The following is an 18,362-nucleotide window of genomic DNA, read 5'->3' on the forward strand; positions in this document are numbered from 1 at the left end:
GGGACAGAGGCTGCGCACAGCAGTGAGGGGCTTGCAGAGTTAGAAGCATTTTATTTTACTGAGTTGGCAAGCTAAGAACTCTGTCTCACAGGAGCCCAGGAAGGACAGACAACTTCTTCTACAATACACTGCAAAATCATTCATAGTGTAGTGCTAAGAACCATGGGATATGCCCACAGAAATCATAGCATCTAACCTGCATTAGTAGAGTACCAGTGTGGATGTGGCTATGACTTGAGTGTGGCTTAGCAGTGTATATGCTCACCCTGGGCTTGGCTAACCTGATGTCCCAGACCTGGCTTCCCACACTCTGCAGTGAAGACATCCCCCAAGGTCAGAGCCGTCCTTAGACATATGCAGCATACGCGGCTGCGTAGGGCACTGGAAAATTTGGGGCACCATTCCCCTCGCTGGCTGCGGCTGGAATCCTCTCTTTCCTGTCCCCTCCATCACTCACTCTGCCGCCCCAGCCCCGGGGAGTCCAGAGCGGCGTGGCCAGTCACTGGCAGAGCGGCGGCGTGGCCAGTCACTGGCAGAGCGGCGGCGTGGCCAGTCACTGCTGCCCAGAGCAGAGTCCCTCCCTGGACCTTGCCTGCCCACACCGCTTGGTCTCCATCACGCACCCACATACACACTTGTATTACTGTTGTTGACTTGTTGTTATTACTGCTTGGTACTTCCTGTCAAAATGCTCGTGGTGAGCCAGGACTGGCGAGGGGCTACAGGAGGGCTGTGGGCTCTGGCAAGATGCAGCCCCATGTGACAGCGTGAAGCCTGCCTTGAGCCACTGCCGCAGAGTCTGTTGCATACGAAGCTGTGTGTGTGTGTGTGTGTGTGTGTCAGTAATGGGGGGGATTCTGGGAATCCGCGGGCGGGGGTGGTGGCTGTGCCCCCTCGACACACTAGAGTCAGCGGCACCGGCTGGTGACCGCCTTCAATGGAGCATAGGGGCACCAGTTTAATAATACTACGTAGGGCCCTATAAATCCTAAGGACGGCCCTGCCCAAGGTATACACTTCTACCTCGATATAACGCTGTCCTCGGGAGCCAAAAAATCTTACCGCGTTATAAGTGAAGCTGCGTTATATCGAACTTGCTTTGATCCGCCGGAGTGCGCAGCACCGCCCCCCCTCCCCCCCCCCCGAGCACTGCTTTACCACGTTATATCCGAATTCGTGTTATATCGGGTCACGTTATATCGAGGTAGCGGTGTATTTATTTAAAATTGTTAATTGTCTCCCAACACAGTTTAAGCACAGTTCTGCCTTCACATGGCAATGGGATCTTAACTATGTCCCTAGCCAGACCTAAAGCTTTGGGTAGTCCAAAACATTAGTATGATACAGGAACATAGTTAAAGCCTCAGAACAGAACTACATCTCTACCTTGATATAACGCTGTCCTCGGGAGCCAAAAAATCTTACTGCGTTATAGGTAAAACCGCGTTATATCGAACTTGCTTTGATCCACCGGAGTGCGCAGCCCCACTTCTCCCTCCCCCCTGCCCCCCGAGCACTGCTTTACCGTGTTATATCCGAATTTGTGTTATATCGGGTCGCTTTATATCGGGGTAGAGGTGTATGTTGGAACTGGGTTACAGGACAATGAGGCTGTATGCAGCTGGATTTGTGGCATAGAGACACCTTACTTCTGGGCTTAAATTCTGCTGACCTGCAGACGCACAAAGGTCTTTTCATGTAACAATTATAAAATGTGTCCCTTTGGCCCGTCCCTGATGGATGTGCAGACACACTGTTTGCAGTGAGAATGAAACAGCAGCAGCTCTAAACTTTGGGTTTGGTTCATGCATCGTTATCCTGAAAGCTGAAACACCCATTAGAAACTGCAGTTGCAAGGACAGGATGAGAGACTCCCCATTTACAGCACTGATCTCCGCAGGGACTGACACATTAGCACCCTGGAAGCGATGACTTTACATGGGATGTTATTAACTTTAGCAGCACTGAGTGGGTTAATTGTGAATAGTAACTCTCTCTTCAGCTCTTTCAAGGCCAAAGCCACTGGGCCCTGCCCTTACCAACCCAGGTCCTCCAGAAGTGTTGGGTGCTGGCATAGTCCACCTTTGTGACATCATAAACAGAGTTCTGCTGAAAATTACCCCTTTTCCACTTCAGAACATTTTACCAATTTTTTTTCCAAAATTCTTTTGTGCATATGGGTGAGTTTGAACCATTAAACACAGTAACCTTCCACTCCATAATTACAGCACAAGTCCCACATCTGAACCAAACCCTCCAATCAGATCTCTCGCTCAGCTTCCTCTAGCCAGGGATGGGCGCTCTCTCTTTCTGGCTTCACGTCCTGGACGGGGTTTCGTTCCTCAAAACCTTGTTGCATCAGTTTCACAAATTCTATTTACTGTAGTGGAACACGGAATGTCATTCCAATTCTTCCTATTTGCATTTGTCTTTACATGCATGACAGCACAGTTCTCCATTTTGCTATTACTGGGTTCACCTTGTCTCCAGAATCTGTAAGAACCATGTGTGAGATACATATTGGTATGAGTTTTAAGAGTTGAACAACTTGTAACAGGTGAGGATGAAAGAAGGGGGCAAATTAAACCCTTTAGTTAACCCGAAAGATTCTCCTACCAGGCTCTACACTGTTTCCTTAAAAGGGATTTATAGAATCTGCTCATGTTCCCCCAACAAAGCTGCTCTTTACTGGACAAGAAGCACTTGTAGCTACAGTACGACCGGAGCTCCTTTGCCCTCCCTGCAACCCTCACCCCCTTGCACAACCGTTACTCTATGTTAACCTGTGGGACTAAGGAGAAGACAGTAACTGGTCTCCATCACAGGAGATACTCACGCTGCAGTCTCATTATATGGAGTCTGATCCACCCAGTGCCACTGGCCTTCCTGTGCCTGATCTGTCAGACCAATATAGTAATTCTTATTTTGGAAGGATGTAACAGTTCTTTTTATCCAATTTAAAATGAAATCCTGAAAAAAAATTACAAATTAATTGCCCACATTCAGTCATTAAGTTGACAGTAGTGGGCAGGAGTCCCTGTAGCACATGTATGCATGCGCATGAGAGAGAGAGAAGGTGATGGCTGGGAAATCCCAGGATTGAATGAACAGGGAGACTGAATTCCCAGCTCACCTTCAATAGACCCCAAATACCAGGGGCGCATGGGGTCTTCTAAAGATCTGAATACTCAGCTCCCCAAAGTCTAATCCCCAGAGAGTTACCTGCTCAGTTCCTGTGTTGATCACCACCAAGTGGGAACTCATTCCTGTGCAGTTTGTCTCACTGTCACTCCAGTTCATGGTGTCTATAGAGAAGTAGTAGCAGCTGGACTGAAAGTGCTTCCAGCCCATGGGGCAGCATGTCCAGACTTGCCCTGAGGGAAGAGAAAGTCAAGGAGAAGAACTCGTAATAATGAGAGATGGAAAACTAGACTAGGCTAGAAGATGCGTTGTTAGAACATGTTAGCTCAGACAGTCAATAAACCCAGTGTAGACGAACGTGTTAGCTGACATCTAGAAAAAGGTAAAATGACTCAGTTAATGTTCAACCCCTTTCCTTGGGGAGACTCGTGAATAGTCTAATAGGCCCTCAAAGGTAGGGAATGTTTCCTCATCCCCATCCTGAAATAAGTTTCTTTTGCTCCCCTTTATCCCTCCCTCCTGTGACCACTCTCAGCTAACCCCTCCCTCTCCTTGTTGTTCACACTCTGCCTGGACTTGTAGAACATCGCTATTTCTCCTCTTAGCCCTCACTCAATCTGTACAGACTTCATTTTGTTCCCATCCTCTCCCCCATACATCAGTCCCTCCGGCCCCGTGTTGATCCAGAGCTGGGTGTGAATCAGGCCCCTAACCCAGAACGATGATGCTGGGGTTAATCCCTCCCTCCCTCTCTCTCTTTCAGTGTCACTGACCTTTCTCCTCAGCTCTCCCCAGGACACAATGCCACTCTGCAGAACTCTGGGGCAGGGCCTTGTGCTCTTCACAGCCTCCAGTTCCCTTGAGTAGAGTGACTGGAAAACAAGAGAGGAAAAAAAGAGAAGGGATCCAACTCTATCCTCCTTCTCCCCTGCCTGGGTGCAACCTGATTTCTTCATCTCCTGGCCATGGACTGTCCCAATGTGGCTGCCCCTTTGTAAGCTTCACTTATTGTCACAAGTGCCAACAACCACCTTCCCTGGGACAATAGGGCAGCTCAGCTCTCTTCATATCACTGCTGGTGGTGGGGACCAGATATACTGATTGACCAGAATAAGCCAACCGATCTTAATCAGTATTGCAAAAAGAGCCTCTGACCCACAGGGGAAAGATCAGGGTGAATGTGGCTAGGCAACAGGTTATTAATACTGGTACCCCTCATCCAAGCAGTAGCAGATGTCAGGGCCTAGTAGGTTGGTTTCCCAATGGAGGAGAAATCAGTGGAGTCTGGGTATCTTCTTGCTGTAACTTATTGACACGACTCCTTTAACTGCAGAAACGGCATTCACGCAAATGCGTCTTTCAGAACTCTGAGGCCACACAGTGCCCATTTTCTAGAAGCAACTCTGCCCCTAGAATTGACTATAGTTAGAGAGATTAAAGCAGAGAGAAAACTCTTGCTTTTCCCCACAGCTCCCTGTGAAAGAACTGCCGAGGCTGGTGACATCACCAGGGGGTGTGGAGCTTCTTGGGAGTTGGTCAAGGTGATGTTGGAGAGTGGATCAAGAGAGAGACATCTGGGAATGGTGACAGGGCTGTCAAGGGAACCAGAAGTTGGAGGGTGTGGGGGTCAGACAGAAGGTCTGGCTAGACTTGCCTGGAGAGCTGGGCTAACTCAGGAAGGATTGAACCTGAGGAGGGAACCTGAAGATGCTGAGGGGAGCTCAGTTTGGTGTGTCCCTGGTCCCAGAAGCTCCCCTCGTAGGTAGATTGTGGTGGGCTCTGGAGGAGAAAGATTCCTCGGAGAGAGTGAGGGACTCCATAAGCCATCCCAGTAACCCAGCAACAGGGGTTGGTGCTGAGCAGTGACACCAGACACGGGCAGGTCACAGCACAATCTGCCTGTATATTTGTAAATAATTAAGAAGCTCAAGACAGACTTACACAGACAAGGTAAGATGAGTGGTTTCTATGCATAAAATGATTTCTTTAATGCTTCCAATTCCATGTTAGATAATATTTGTTTTTGTTCTTGATAAATAAGATACTTTATTTTTGCTAACTTTATGACTAAGTCTGATATGGGCTACTAATTTATTTAGGCACCTGATTTCCACTTCTTGAAGTGTTGCTAGTTGAAAGGAGCACGTAGAGGGTGAAGCAGCTTAAGAAATGCATTGAGTGATCTAATGGAGAAGCAGCAGTCTAGGGGTTACAGCAGAAATTTTTCATGGTTAGTTATACCCCAAATGTTATGCTAGGTTGGAGTTAATTGAGCTGTCTCAGTGAGCAGAAAGATACATTCCATTTAAAACAAAAGTTGAGGCTTAAAAATAGACTAGTTGATCTCTCCATAGATATGTGACCGTATCCTCTGATGTGCTGCGCACCCTCAATTCCTACTGAAGTAGTGAACTGATGTTTAAAGATACTTGGATCATAAGTAAAAAAGTTATAAGAGATTAGAAATTACTTCTAGGAACTGGTGCCCCAGATGTAAAAGGCTCTGTATCTTGTTTCCCCTGAGCCATCCACTCTGCCTGAACTGGAGCCAAATTGGAACCAGTGTCCTGGAGCTGAAAGGCTGTGTATCCCATCCCCCAATCCGTTTGGGTCACCTGGACCCCACAAGCTGGAACAGAACTGATGCTCTAGAAGGGAAGGGAAAGGCTCAGAACCCCATTTCCTGATCCCTCAACTCATCCAGTCTACATGACATAGAGTTGGATTAGAACTGATGCCCTGATACGGCTCTAGATATTTTCCCCTGATCCTTCTGAGCATCTCACACCCTACCATTGCTAGTTAACATCCCTGATCCTCTGGACATTTATCACGCACCTCCTCCCACTGCCAAATCCTTCCCTCATATCCCAGACATACTTTTCTCAAGTGACCATATTGCTTGCTGCCCATTTCTAATCTTGTCCAGCCACTCACCTTTCCCCCTTTGCCAGCCAAACAAGGACTGTTCCCAACAATATATTCTTCAGGGCTTTCTCCGGGCCCAAACCTTTGGGCTCCCACCCTGTCCTCAAGAAGACTCTTCCACAGTCTAACAAACACCTCTGCTGGGAATTGTTTCCTGATTGTCCAGCAGGATATTTTCCTCTTTGCTTAATTTTATCTCCTTTATTCCCAGTTCTCCTCCCTCAGGCATCCTCCTCAAACAATTCCTCTCCCTCTTGGATAATCAACCAGTATATACTTACCAATGAGGGCAATGAGGAGAGAGACACACAGCAACAGTGCTGAGACCAACCACAGGAATCGCCACGTGGGCTTCTGGAGTGCACTCTGCGTTGTGCTCTTCTCTGGAGGTACTAAAGGCAAAGAAACCCTTAGCCCCCAAAACAGTCAGTTCTGTTGACAGTAGCCCTGTCTGCTAGATGTGAGCAGCTGAATGAAAAACTTCATGCAGAGACCAAATATCAACCCTTATTCAAGAGTTAAAATGATCTTAGAGATAGGACCAATTAGAACTCTGGGTGATGACCCCTCTGTTGAAGCTCAAATTCCAAGCCAAACTCCCCAACTCAAGCCCCTATAGTGAGCAAATATTCCAATCACAGGTATTGGGGACTGAGGTTACGTGTTTGAGAGGCATGGTGGATGGAAAGCTGGCTAGATCGTCAGGCTCAATGGGTAGTGATCAACAGCTCGATGTCTAGTTGACAGCCAGTATCAAGTGGAGTACCTCAGGGGTCTGTCCTGGGGCTGATTTTGTTCAACATCTTCATTAATGATCTGGATGATGGGATGAATTGCACCCTCAGCAAGTTCATGGATGGCCTAGACAAATTGGAAATGACCTAGACAATTCAGAGTGACCTAGACAAATTGGAGGATTGGGCTAAAATAAATCTGATGAGGTTCAACAAGGACAAGTGCAGAGTCCTGTACTTAGGTCAGAAGAATCCCATGCACTGCTACAGGATGGGGACCTACTGGCTAAGCAGCAGTTCTGAAGAAAATGACCTGGGGATTACAGTGGACGAGAAGCTGGATATGAGTCAACAGTGTGTCCTTAAAAAGAAGAACAGGAGTACTTGTGGCACCTTAGAGACTAACAAATTTATTAGAGCATAAGCTTTCGTGGACTACAGCCCACTTCTTCGGATGCATATAGAATGGAACATATAATGAGGAGATATATATACACACATACAGAGAGCATAAACAGGTGGGAGTTGTCTTACCAACTCTGAGAGGCCAATTAATTAAGAGAAAAAAAAAAAAAAAACTTTTGAAGTGATAATCAAGCTAGCCGAGTACAGACAGTGTGATAAGTGTGAGAGTACTTACAAGGGGAGATAGAGTCAACGTTTGTAATGGCTCAGCCATTCCCAGTCCTTATTCAAACCGGAGTTGATTGTGTAGAATTGTAGAATTGTGTAGATTGTAGAAGTCACCTCCTACAAGACAGGCCCAACAAAGAAAATAACAGAACACCACTAGCTGTCACCTTCAGCCCCCAACTAAAACCTCTCCAGCGCATCATCAGAGATCTACAACCTATCCTGAAAGATGATCCTTTACTCTCACAGATCTTGGGAGACAGATCTGTCCTCGCTTACAGACAACCCCCCAACCTAAAGCAAATACTCACCAGCAACCACACATCACTGAACAAAACCACTAACCCAGGAACCTATCCTTGTAACAAACCCCGATGCCAACTCTGTCCACATATCTATTCAAGTGACATCATCATAGGACCTAATCACATCAGCCATACCATCAGGGGCTCGTTCACCTGCACATCTACCAATGTGATATATGCCATCATGTGCCAGCAATGCCCCTCTGCCATGTACATTGGCCAAACCGGACAGTCTCTACGCAAAAGAATTAATGGACACAAATCTGACATCAGGAATCAAAATACTCAAAAACCAGTGGGAGAACACTTTAACCTGTCTGGTCATTCAGTGACAGACCTGCGGGTGGCTATATTACAACAGAAAAACTTCAAAAACAGACTCCAAAGAGACTGCAGAGCTAGAATTGATATGCAAATTAGACACAATCAACTCCGGTTTGAATAAGGACTGGGAATGGCTGAGCCATTACAAACGTTGACTCTATCTCCCCTTGTAAGTACTCTCACACTTCTTATCACACTGTCTGTACTCGGCTAGCTTGATTATCACTTCAAAAGTTTTTTTTTTTTCTCTTAATTAATTGGCCTCTCAGAGTTGGTAAGACAACTCCCACCTGTTTATGCTCTCTGTATGTGTGTATATATATCTCCTCATTATATGTTCCATTCTATATGCATCCGAAGAAGTGGGCTGTAGTCCACGAAAGCTTATGCTCTAATAAATTTGTTAGTCTCTAAGGTGCCACAAGTACTCCTGTTCTTCTTTTTGCGGATACAGACTAACACGGCTGTTACTCTGAAACTTGAAGTGTGTCCTTGTTGCCAAGAAGGCTAATGGCGTATTGGGCTGCATTAGTAGGAGCATGGCCAGCAGATCAAGGGAAGTAATTATTCTCCTCTATTTGGCACTGTTGAGGCCATATCTGTAGAAACCCCTAGCCCCCAAAACACATTCTTTAGTGGAGGGACCAAAACTGGATGCAATCCAGTTTTGGTCCCTCCACTACAGAAAGGATATAGACAAATTGGAGAGAGTCCAGTGGAGGGCAACGAAAATGATTAGGGGGTTGGGGCACTTGACTTATGAGGAGAGGCTGGGGGAACTGGGCTTATTTAGTCGGCAGAAGAGAAGAGCAGAATTTAGGGACACTAGGCAGCCCAGAGTTGTTAGCCAGTGTGGGAGTTTGAGAATCAGGGAGAACCACAGGATGGTCTTATCTGTGTCCAGCTGCCTCGCTAAAGAATCCTTTCTAGATACAATACATCTGAGTCCTGTCTCTTCCCTACTGCGAGGTATCAGGGAGGTGCCAGAGGAAGGAGGGGAATGGGTCACACACAGAGGGAAGGAGAGGGAAACAACTCACTGAGGGGCTGGCTGCTCCAGGTCTCAGTAAGGAGCACTGGAGGCACACAGGGCCATGGAGAATAAGGGAGGGGATTGGAGGCAGCAACACTCATTGCAGGAGAAGAGTAAAGTAGCTGGAGTGCTAATATCTGGTGAAGGTCCCTTGAGAGGCTGTAATAGTTTAAGTTTGGGTCTAGAGAGACTCAATTTTTTTTCCTTGTTCAGTTTGTAATTCTCAAGTCACCCAATAGCAGCAGCAGCAGCAGCAGGGTAACAGGGTCAGAAGCAAGGCTCTTGATAATGCACTCTGCTGAGAAAGTGTATATATCATTCCTAAAATACACAGTGAGTACACTGATAGTTACTGGGGCTGGTTGAAAATTGTCCATTGAAACTTTTTTTTTTTAAATAGAAAATTGGTTTTTTGACAAAACAAAAATGGTCACGGGTAGTGTCTGCTTTCATTTTCTGAGGGGAAAAAAAACATTTTCTCCTCAGCTCCCACTAGCTGTTACACTGTCAGTGCAGGGCTTCCCAGAGGATTCAGGGGGCCTGGGGCAAAGCAATTTTGGGGGCCCCTTCCATAAAAAAAAAGTTGCAATACTATAGAATACTATATTCTGCGGCCCCGGGGCAAATTGCCCCACTTGTACGTCCCCGTTTCCCCCCCCCCCCCCGGGCGGCCCTGGGAAAAATAAACATTTAAAAACCTTCCACATCTTGGCACAAACCCAGTTTTGAGAACTTCTTTTCAAGTCACCTTTACAAGGTATCACTGGTTCTCAGCATCAGCTAGTGCTAAAAGGGTTGGACAAATATTTTCCGTCAAAACTTTTTTTGGATCGAAAACTAGGGGTTTTTAAAAAGCAGAAAAAAATCACGGACAATGTCTGCTTTCCTTCAAAATTTGTTGTGGTTTTTTTAATTGAAAAGCTGAAATTAGTCTGCCAAAACCTGAACATGGTTTGGGGTTTCAGAAGTGTGTGGCCAAATATTTGCTGCTTGCTGTGTTTGATTATTTAAAGAAACAATAAAAAATCCAGCTTAAAAAAAATCCAAAACTTTTGAACCACCTCAGCTTGTGACCAAACGCCTGAGCCCATCCAGTCAGATTTTTCCAGATTTCTGATACTCTGCTGGCTTCCTTGACTCATATCTGTCTCCATAACTTTGGGTTCGTTTAGGTTAGAACATAAGAACATAAGAATGGCCGTACTGAGTCAGACCAAAGGTCCATCCAGCCCAGTATCCTGTCTACTGACAGTGGCCAATGCCAAGTGCCCCAGAGGGAGTGAATCTAACAGGTAATGATCAAGTGATCTCTCTCCTGCCATCCATCTCCCCCTCTGACAAAGAGAGGCTAGGGACACCATTCCTTACAGATCCTGGCTAATAGCCATTAATGGACTTAACCTCCATGAATGTATCTGTTTCCTAGAGACTGGCTCCATGGGGTCCCTCACAAACTGGAGACAGTTACTGTGGGTTTGTCTTTAGTATAGCTTATGTACATACTCCACAAACTGAGCATTTGAGCTTGTTCCAGAATCTGGGATGAGCCTATGTTGTGAAAACTGAAATGCTCAAAATAGCACATGCATGTGAATGGACACATGGTGCTAAAATTAAATTAACCCAGGGGTTCTCAAACTGGGGGTCAGGACCCTTCGGGGGGGTCACAAGGTTATTATTGGGGGTCGCGAGCTGTCAGCCTCCACCTCAAACCCCGCTTTGCCTCCAGCATTTATAATAGTGTTAAATATATTTAAAAGTGTTTTTAATTTATAAGGGGGGATTGCACTCAGAGGTTTGCTATGTGAAAGGGGTCACCAGTACAAAAGTTTGAGAACCACTGAATTAACCCCTCTGGAGCCTCGGGGAATGCAGGGGACGGTGGGTCTCCCTTGGTAGGGTTGGGAAGGAGGTAGGTGGTGTAGGATATTGCTCTTCTCATGTGATCCCTCCCCCATGGCTCTCTTGGCTCTATCACTGTTAATCTAAAGTGGCTAATTTTAAATGAAGCTACCCTCCCCTGACACGAATTTCCCCATGGCACTGAAATTAAATGTAGACTATAATTTGGCATTTGAGAAGTGAAAGGGATGGTAGCCCTAAGGGGAAAGATAACAGCTTGGCTCTTTGTGTTAAATAGCTGTCTGCAAGCCTCAAACTGCTGAATGAGCTTTAGGGTAGGGAAGGCTGTGCCTCCCGCAGGGCCGGCTCTGGCTTTTTTGCCGCCCCAAGCAAAAAAAAAACCAACAAAAACCTGCGGGGCAGCCAGAAAAAAATAATAAACCTGAGGCGCTCCTCTGGGAGATGAAGTCCTAGACAGTGAGTCATATGCACAACTGCTTAATCAAAAGAGACCCTATAGAAAATAATCCAGATCTAGTGGTTTTCTTTTCATGAGAAAAATGGACAAGAAATACAGTGAAAATGTTTGTAATGGCCATCAAAGGGACTTCTCTGGCCATTATGAAAACTGGTGCATAACTCACCCAATTAACATGGAGGAAAGGGGACTGAGACTTGACTGGCACGTAGGAATTTTCCTTAATTCCACAAGCAGCAGGCTGTGCTGCGGAAGCTGATGAATCTGGGTTCTACCCCTGATGTTGATATGAAATGCCAAATGGCCAGATGCAGCAGAGTGACCACCATCAAGTCCTGGTTGGCTATGGATTTGTTGCAAAAAATCTAGGGTGTGGAAAGCTTTAGTTCTCTGTTCCCTGCAACTAACATGGATCTGGAATACCTGAAGAGACGTGCTCAGTCTATGCTTGGAGCTGGGATGTGATTCCCGTCGCCTTCCCCTCTCTCGGAGTCGCAGCGCGGCATGCAGGAGCTGCCCTGGCCCCTGGACAGCGCTGCAGTGGCGTGGTTCCAGCGGGACCGGAGCTTGCAGCCCCATCTCCTTACCACACGGCTCTGACTCAGTGGGAGGAGCTCAGGCCCTGCCAGAGCTACGCCGCTGCAGCACTGAGGCGCCGGGGGATGGGGGAAGGCAGAGGCAGGGCCGGGGGCCCCTGCGGGGTCCGGGGCCTGGGGCAAATTGCCCCATTTCCCCCCCCCCGGGAGGCCCTGTACACTGTGCTCATTAACTGGGGGCGTGTGGTTGTGTCTATGCATGATCTTTGCAGGGAAGATCAGGAGGCCTCCTCCTCTGGAAGATTTTTAAATCCCTGACTCCGCTCCCTTCTGCCCCATTCCAAAGGTAAAATAGTGATTGTTCCGATGCACTTTTATAAGCCCTTTGGATAAGTCATCTCTGGCAGGATCTACCTACCTTCATATCTATCACTGTGGCGGTATCTGACTGGCTGGCTCAGCAGTAGACAAAAAGGAAGTAAAACTTCTCCATCAGAGGCAGGGAAAACACCCCAATATTCTCTTCCCTCTGGTGCTGACATTTTAACATGCAGCTCCTGAGAGCCCCCTCCAGCACATTGTCCTATTTAGGAGTTTCCAAGCTTCTCAAGGAGGATGTTGGGGGTTCTCGTCCGTGGCACCATGGATAGCTGGGCAACATGAAACTCACCCCCATCAGTCTTTGACGGTCCCCTGGAGCAGTTGTCATTGCAGTGGAGCTGCTGGGTAGTTATTTGCTGCCTCCTTCTTCCCATCTTCCTGTGTCTCTGCCAGTTGTCTGTCTAGTACCAGCCCCACTCATGGGAGGCCCTCACTATACCACTCTACACACACCAGGACACTCTGCAGAGAATCCTGGGAATGTGACTAGAAGACAGGCACCCTATGTTCAGCTTTGTTGTCACTGACCATGGGGTCAACATGACCAAAGTAATTATCCATGAGCACTAGAGCAGCAGCCAGCACTTTAGTCACACCCGTTATCTTCTAATTACTCACCCAAGTCATCTAGAGAGGCCCTGACTCTGTGAGAGACAACACTGCAATAGCATTGGTGGATATTTCCAGGGGCAGATTTACCATGAAACACAGTGCTCTGGCATGGGGCCCCCCAACAACAGGGGCCCCCAGGGCTAGGCACTCAGGCAGCTCAGCACTGGTGCACCCCCTGTGGGGGGGCTGCTCCACGGGAGAGGGGCTGCGGGGATAGAAGCTGTGGGGAGCAGGAGAGCAGGGAGGGAGGCTCACCCACAGCCTCAGAGGAGCAGGCAGGAGGTGTGGGTGGCGGGAGCACTGGGAACGGAGAGAAGCAGCGATTTGAAGGGGAAGCCACCGCTTCTCTCCAGCTGCGTGGCTGCCCCTGCTCCTCCTGAGTCCTCCAGCCCGTGCTTGCAGGGCCAGATTCAGAAAGGGGATGGGGCTTTAGGGGCTGCAGCCCAGGTCTCCGGGGCCCACTTAGCCCTGGGCTGCAGCCCCTAAAGCCCTTGTGTTCCAGCCCTGCCTAGCGGGAGGTGGGGGGTGGAGGCGGCTCCGAGAATTGCAGCCCATGGGAGCTGCAGGGGGTGGTGCCTGCGGGGCAAGCACAGGGCCGCACGGAGCCACCTGAACTCCCCGCACCTGCACCCTCTGCACCAAATGGGAGCTGCCCCAGGTAAGTGTTCCGCACCCCAATCCCCTGCCCCAGCCCTGATCCCCCTCCCGCACCCTAACTCCAGGCCAGACCCCCCCATCCCCAGCCTGTTCCTGCACCCTAACTCCCACCCAAACCCTGCACCCCCAGCCCTGAGCCCCAGGTGGAGAATGCAGGAAAAAAATGAAAAATGCAAGGTAGGGCCCCAAAAATGAAGCTGAGCACAGGGCCCCACTAACTCTAAATCTGCCACTGGATATTTCTACAGCTCTCTGAAAGTAATGTACTAGCTATGATCAATCCAGGGTCCCTTAGGCACCTCCCACGTTACTGGCAGCAGTGTTTGAGCATGCCCTGGAACCTCCCAATGTTCACCTGCAAGAGCAGACTCATCAAATGCCTTTGGAACAGGACATGGGGGAAAATTAAACTAGCACTAGCTCATCTTGACAGGAGCACGAGTGAGGGCAGGAGGAACATCTGAGTACAGTACATCCGAGCCTCAATGACAGCACAATGTCAGTGAGTCAGTCACCTCAACTGTGCATGCATGTCTGGCTTCTGTGACTCCTTTCCTGAAGCAGGCAGGGAAGGACCCCAGGCAGTTCTCTGTCAAGGCAGCTGAGGTTGGCAAATCTGAGGGCAGAGCTGCAAAGTCAGATTGCAAATATCCTTGACAGCACTGAATATGTGTATATAACCCTGCCACATCGTGGGGTTGTGCTCAAGGACTTGCAGCTTGGGATGGAGACCCACAGGGCAGAGCAATTTCTATATCCAAATAAATATGGACCAGCCTGCACCTCCTCCCTATATGGTACTCCCTTCTATTCCTGCTGATCCACACACGCTTGTCATCTCCCTATAGATCCTTCTTGCACATTCCGCTTTGTGCTTTCTCCCATGCAGCTTCTGACTTGTGGATTGTTTTCAGTCTGCCTCAGGTTCCACTGCCTTCCTCTAGAAACCCCTCATAACTTTTCCTTCTTTATGGTCGTGCTACATGTTGCTGCTTCTGAAGTATTCTTCCTTACATTGCTGTTTGTCTTGTCTTCACCTGTAGCGTGTTCAGAGCAGCGACCAGGCCAGTTAGGCTGTAAGGTCATTGGGGCAGGGAACATCTCTGATGTTTGTAAAGTGCCTAGTAAATTTGCATAATTATATACATTTGTTAATAGCAATAACAATTTTCAATTTTTGATCATTAAATGTTAGTTACTTTTCAGCAGAGATAGGCATGAGGCACAAAACTGGATCCAGTTTCAGATCTCAGATACTTAGTCTCCAGGTATTTGGTTCAAGCCCATCTCTTCTACTCAGCCTTTGTTTCCTTCTTCTCTCAGTTCTATTCTTCTCTAGAGCTGGGCAAAAATTTTTGGATGACAGTTTATTCACCAAAAAATGCTGTTTCAGTCTAACAAAAAATATTGATTAATTTAATATATTTTTTTCAGGGAGCTAGATTCAGAAGGGGACTAGGGTACTGTGACGTTGCACTCTATATAATTTAATAAAAATATGCTAATCAGTGTGAATATAATATAACTGGAATATGCTGCATGCAAAAGGTCTCTTGTAAGGTATCATTACAAAGTTTATAATCTACTGAGTGTGGTCATCCTATTTGTATGAATGTATCATTCTTGTATCTGAAACTAGAAATATGAAATAGAACTCTGAGGGCCTATTGTAATTATGCAAAGTGTGGGCCATTAATGGTGGTTTGGAAACTTGATGGCTCCCATCAACCAGGACAATTGACTGTGGGTGGCTCTGTTTGCTTGCAGGCCTTCCTTTGAGTCAGGCTGGGAGGAATGAAGGCTTGGGGTCTCACAGGGTGAGATTTTATCTGTATTCAGTTTTCTTACTGTATTAGGCATAGACTTGCGTGTTTTATTTTAATTTGTTTGGTAACTAACTTTGTTCTGTCTGTTATCACTTGGAACCACTTAAATCCTACTTTTTGTATTTACTAAAATCGCTTTTTACTTATTAATTAACCCAGAGTGTGTATTAATACCTGGGGGGGGGGGGGCGGGGAAAGCTGTGCATATCTCTCTATCAGTGTTATAGAAGGCGAACAATTTATGAGTTTACCCTGTATAAGCTTTATACAGGATAAAACGGATTTATTTGGGGTTTGGACCCCATTGGGAGTTGGGCATCTGAGTGTCTGAGACAAGAACACTTTTTAAACTGCTTTCAGTTAAGCTTGCAGTTTGTGGGATGTGGTTCAAACCTGGATCTGTGTTTGTAGCTGGCAAGCGTGTCTGGCACAACCAGGCAGGGTTCTGGAGTTCCAAGCTGGCAAAGAAAGCAAGGGCAGAAGTAGTCTTGGCACATCAGTTGGCAGCCCCAAGGGGGTTTCTGTGATCCAACCCGTCACAGGTACCATTCACAAAACAGCCAGCAGAGGAGGTGCCCCCTTATAACCTTTGGATCAGTGGTTAGGGCACTCACCCTTGGACATGGAAGACCCATATCTGACTTGCTGTTTGAGAACAGGGAGTTGATCCCAGCCTCTCCCTCTCCTAACCATCCGGCTCATCAGGGATGGGTGTCTCACTTGTCCCTGTTGAAACTGTTTCAGTTTGTATAAAGAACTAACTAGTACTTATTGATAGGGACTTGAACTTAGGGCTGCCCCTTGCCAGGGGAGTCCCCTCACAACGGGGCAATCATGTATTCTAGGAGTAGAGTTCTTTTCAGTCTCTCCTGCAGAAACTCTTCCTCTTTGTGAAAAACACACAGTCATTAGACCAGACTGAGAAAATGATTCTACAGCTTAATGGTTAGGGTAAACATGAGGGGATGCAACCAAGGTTCAAATACCTGTTGTAGAGAGGAAATTGAATCTGGGTCTCCCACCAATCAGGTGAGTGCCCTAAGAACTACGCTGAAGGAGGGGGCACCACCAACTCCACCTGTTTTATGCACCTAGCCTTTTAAAAAAATGCCCAGAAACAAAACATTTAGCTCAACCTGATAGGAATTTGTCAACTTTTACAATTTGCTGAAAATTTTAAAAAATGGATTCATTTTGACCCAAACTGATTTTTTTTCAGATCTGCCAGTGAACCAAAAAACCCCTAAGTTATTGACCCAATTCAATTCTGCACCCAATCCGGGCAGATTACGTGCCCCTGCATTCAATGCTGGCTCTAATGATGGGTACAGAGGACAGGCAGCCATCATGAAATCTCTGCTCTGGGTTCTCCTCCCTGCCTGCCCCTGAGATACTGCAGGTCCTGTCTGTACTCCGGAAAAGCCCTGACAACAGTATTGACAACAGTATAATTGCTGTCACTGCCCCTCTTCTAGGCAACGTAACGTTCTCTGGGCCCCTGAATCTTTTAGCTATCAACATCTTGGTGGGTACAGACTTCAATACCATATCTCCTCCTTGTGGGCTCTCCTAATTCTATTGCTGGTATGACCCCATCCATTATCCTTCACATCTTAACCTTGCTCTGAGCTGTTCCAGCCACACACACACCGGGTGTGTCCCTAGAGATCCCCCTCTCTGTATCTCAGCCCTTTGTCTCTATGTGGATATGCAAGTGAGGTTCTGAAATGATCTAACCTCTAATGCCCTCAGTGCATCTCCTCTGGAGACTTCCCTCCCTGAATCTCTTTCAGATCCATAACTTTTTTCTTGATCCCATGTACCCTAGAAATTTCCCTTCATCACTGCCCAGGTATTGGCAAAAATCTCATTTATACCAACATTATCTCAGGGTCAGATGGCAGCCAGTGACCAACAGGGGAAAGGCTCTAACAAGCAGCTTCCTGATTCCCCTGAGCCAGACTCTGCCCCTAGCCTAGGGCTAGATGGGAAACGGTGCCGCAAAAGTGAAAGTCTCCATAGCCCATTCCCCTAAATAGTCTGTAGTTTACCTTTGGTCTCTGCAGGTGGTGGTGCTGCATTCTTGAACTTTACCTCAGCGTAAGTAACCTCCGATGCCATTTGGAGATTGTTGCCGACCCCTCTTCTTTATATATTTATATTGTTATTGCATTTAGAATTGATCTTTTAATTCCCTAAAGCCACAGGCCAGTCATGGAGTCATTCCTATTTGGAGTGTCTGCCACCCCTTCTTCCACCTGTCAGAAGAGAGAGACAGGGAGAGGAAAGCCCCTAAGATGAGCTGGGAGGTGCTGGAGATGGAGATATATCCCAGACAGCTCTTGGACTTCTTCACTCAGAAAATCAGCCTGGGCTTTTCTCCTCATGGGTTTAAGTAAATGAAAAACAGGAACCTCGTGGCTGAGAGAGAAGTTGCATCCCCCACTGCTAATAAACATACACACGCAGTCATTTCTCAACCACTAGGGTTTAATTTTCTGTCTTTATGCAGTGGTGGTGTTCTACAGATACCACAGAATATGTTCTGAGAAAAACCCCCTGCCAGAGAAGGCTTCCCTCCACTCCTGTCTTGCTGAGTAAGACACGCCCCCTGCAGGTCACTGAAACTGAAATCCACTCAGCTCAGGGGCTTCTTAGTTAACAGAGACTTTCCCAGCACCCAGTATTCAGTCTTTCTGGGAGTCTAAATCCCAAATAAATCCCCTTTTCTCTGTATAAAGCGTATACAGGGTAAACTCATAAATTGTCCACCCTCTATAACACTGATAGAGAGATATGTACAGTTATTTGCTTCCCCAGGTATTAATTACTTACTCTGGGTTAATTAATCATAGAATCATAGAATATCAGGATTGGAAGGGACCTCAGGAGGTCATCTAGTCCAACCCCCTGCTTAAAGCAGGACCAATCC

General features: G+C 47.1%; 1 protein-coding gene across 1 annotated transcript; it reads right to left on the bottom strand.

Annotated features, from left to right (window-relative positions):
• Window positions 1–2,066: 2,066 nt before the first annotated feature.
• LOC128830503 (C-type lectin domain family 4 member E-like) lies at window positions 2,067–17,737 on the bottom strand. Its single transcript, XM_054016348.1, has 6 exons — window positions 17,482–17,737; window positions 6,351–6,461; window positions 3,915–4,013; window positions 3,223–3,374; window positions 2,837–2,970; window positions 2,067–2,493 (listed from the first exon to the last, which is right to left on the bottom strand). The coding sequence occupies exons 1-6, from the start codon at window positions 17,549–17,551 to the stop codon at window positions 2,343–2,345; spliced, it is 717 nt and encodes a 238-aa protein (XP_053872323.1). The 5' UTR covers window positions 17,552–17,737; the 3' UTR covers window positions 2,067–2,342.
• Window positions 17,738–18,362: the final 625 nt, after the last annotated feature.

Source organism: Malaclemys terrapin, chromosome 1, assembly GCF_027887155.1.
Source record: "Malaclemys terrapin pileata isolate rMalTer1 chromosome 1, rMalTer1.hap1, whole genome shotgun sequence".
Classification (NCBI taxonomy): Eukaryota; Metazoa; Chordata; order Testudines; family Emydidae; genus Malaclemys; species Malaclemys terrapin.